The following is a 2,740-nucleotide window of genomic DNA, read 5'->3' as shown; positions in this document are numbered from 1 at the left end:
CATTTCCAGTTTTTGTTGTTCTCATTTGAGACTTGCTTATAGTCTCCCCATAGGATTGCTAGACTTCGTATAGTCTCTCGTTTGCATGTCAATTAAGGTAGCACGGTTCCTTCGTCTAGGACTTCCTTTCTTGCATTAGCATTCCTAAAACACAAACAAACTCTATCTTCTCTTAAGGACACGTTGACTCCTTCTACTACAGGTGAGTAAGTCTCCAAAGGTCGAGCATCCGGTAGATTGCGTAGTAACGTCGTTCACCTAAAAAACACAAAACAAACAGAAACAGGTTAGCCGAGCTACGGTGCTCTGATTCTCAATCCTTCCTGAGATACGTATGCAGCAGGGTAGGGCCTGTGCGAGCAATAACTCTTTATTTTCCCTACTTTGATTTTCTCTCTTTTGCATTGCATGTAGGACTTTTACACACACTTCAGACATAGATAGCAATCGTGGATCCTGTGGAGTACCACAGACGTGAAGGGGTGCAATAACCTTCCCTTCACGTAACCGGCCCCCTTACTCAGTTTCTTTGGTTCGAGACTTCGTTTTATCCGTTCCCTCTAGGTTATGCAGTACTACCTTTCCCTCCTCTTGGGATAAAAGTACATAGCTCGCGACTCTATCCTTTTCTTCTCGCCACTCTTTTTCGCGTTTGTACCTGGATTCGGGAAATCCTGGGGAGCGACACTTGTCCAGTTCAATATTGAGCCCATAGACATTTATCCTATTATGCAGGATGTGCAAATTCCATCTAGGTCACTCATGTCCCTCAACATGCTTTGTGGAGTACCCATCAACTGTCTTTATGGTTATCCAGTTACGGGCAACGTTGGATCAGCAATAAAGCACTCGACTCTACATCTAGGGTCCATAGTGGTTTCAGGTCGAAGAGTGGTATACACCATTATCACCATGAGAATAACTTATGACACTTTGCATAACTTTCTATATAGTATTCTCATAGCGGGTCAATCCGGTATAAATATTACTCCTAATATTCATACCTATGTTTAAGACTTGATAACTCTTTATCCATGATCCATGAGATGTGATCATCAGTCTACAAACATAATAGTCTTAATGCTTTAATGTTATCCCACTTCACACTAAAGCTCGACTACGGATACTTTAAGAATAGTGTCCTTATGTTTAATGTGTTCTCATGATTAAGTCACACTTAATACATTAAACGGACTATCTATTCCAGGGACTTTATTAATCAACCATAATAAAGAAAAAACCTTTTATTATTAATAAATAATTCGATGCAAGTACCAAAAGTATTGGCCTCTAGGGCTTACACCAACACCAAGTGTCTCTTTCCAATTTCAACCTATCCAAAATTTCTTGAAACTCTTACCTATTCTCAATAGGAATGGTGGATGATGATGTTATAGCATAAGAAATGAGGGTTTCTTAAGAGCATATGGCATCTTAAGTTCACTGGCTCTAGCACAAACCCATTGGCTGTAGGGCTCAAAAGCAACACAATTCTTTCCTCCTAATCGGTCTTTTCCTTTTCTGTGAATGTTACGCTAAACATGTATGATTCTATCCTTCAAACCGGAACTCTCTTCGTCGTTGAGGTAAAAGAAACCTGACAACATAAGGTTGTCGGGTTTATCTGCCATAGGATATCCTAACTGGCGTCTAGCAAGGATGGGGTTGTAGTTAATTCCCCCATGTACACTAATGAGAGATATGTTAGGAAATTCACCACAACTGTCAATAATTACTCCAATATCATAGGAGGGGTCATACCAATGTATACTCCCTTGATCAATGGACATGAACCTCTGAGACCATCTAAGCTTCTGTGGATTCTCCTTGAAGAGCCTGGATCTGGGTAAGTGAGAAATAAACCACTTATATAGGAGAGGTGCACAACAAATAATGGTTCCACCACCTTTCTTAGTCCTGTGATGGATAGAATGGTAGGTATCTCCAAGTAATGTGGGTACTGGGTTACCAATTAAGAAGATTCTTATAGCATTAACATCCACGAAGTCATCAATGTTTGGGAAGAGCACAATTCCATAAATGAGTAGAGAAAAAATGGCTTCAAAGGCATCTCTACTATCTACTTCTGCAAAGATAAAGGCTTTCTCCAACAGGAATCTAGAGGTTAGACCTAGAATCCCTCCTTTTTGAGTGAAGTTGTCCTTCACAACAGACGTTTCTAGGTGAAGTGCTGCTGTAATAGCTGCTGATGTAGGGGTCTTCTCTGAACCACCAAATGGTAATTTGTCAGAGACTGGCAAACCGAACCAATAAGAGTATTCTTCTAGAGTAGGCATAAGCTGGTAGTCTGGAAATGTGAAGCAATGGTAGAGTGGATCATAAAACTGTACCAGGGTGTTGAGAACTCCATCTTCAACCTTGGTCTTCAAGATACCCATAAGTCTTCCATACTGAGCTCTGAAATCCTCTGGACTAACTATCATAGAACCAAGCTTCTTCAACTCTGTTAAGTCAGGACATTTGAAAGTGTATTTCTTGGTATTCCTCCTTCCAAGTTCCATTTTACCTATCGATATTTGCAAAAGAAAACTATTGAGTTTCTTGGTTTTTATTCAAAAAGGTTTTTTTATGGATGCATGAATGCATGAATGAATGTTTCACAAATACAGGTTTAGGGTTTTGACATTAAGCATGGAGCCAAGGGTCTAACCATCCCATAATGGATGAACTAATATATTTATTTTGTACCTGTAGAATAAGGTTCTAAAGTGGTCCCTAG

General features: G+C 39.9%; 1 protein-coding gene across 1 annotated transcript; it reads right to left on the bottom strand.

Moving 5' to 3' along the window:
* Positions 1-1,535: 1,535 nt before the first annotated feature.
* On the bottom strand, positions 1,536-2,522 carry LOC127123445 (uncharacterized). The gene has a single exon (XM_051053664.1). The coding sequence runs from the start codon at positions 2,520-2,522 to the stop codon at positions 1,536-1,538; it is 987 nt and encodes a 328-aa protein (XP_050909621.1).
* Between the last annotated feature and the right edge of the window lie 218 nt (positions 2,523-2,740).

The sequence above is a fragment of the Lathyrus oleraceus genome, chromosome 2 (assembly GCF_024323335.1).
Source record: "Lathyrus oleraceus cultivar Zhongwan6 chromosome 2, CAAS_Psat_ZW6_1.0, whole genome shotgun sequence".
NCBI classification, from domain to species: Eukaryota; Viridiplantae; Streptophyta; class Magnoliopsida; order Fabales; family Fabaceae; genus Lathyrus; species Lathyrus oleraceus.
This window is presented reverse-complemented; position numbering and strand designations above follow the sequence as displayed.

What these genes read in the sequence shown, in the direction of transcription:
- LOC127123445 (XM_051053664.1), bottom strand. Translation starts at nt 2,522, where the DNA reads ATGGAACTTGGAAGGAGGAATACCAAGAAATACACTTTCAAATGTCCT.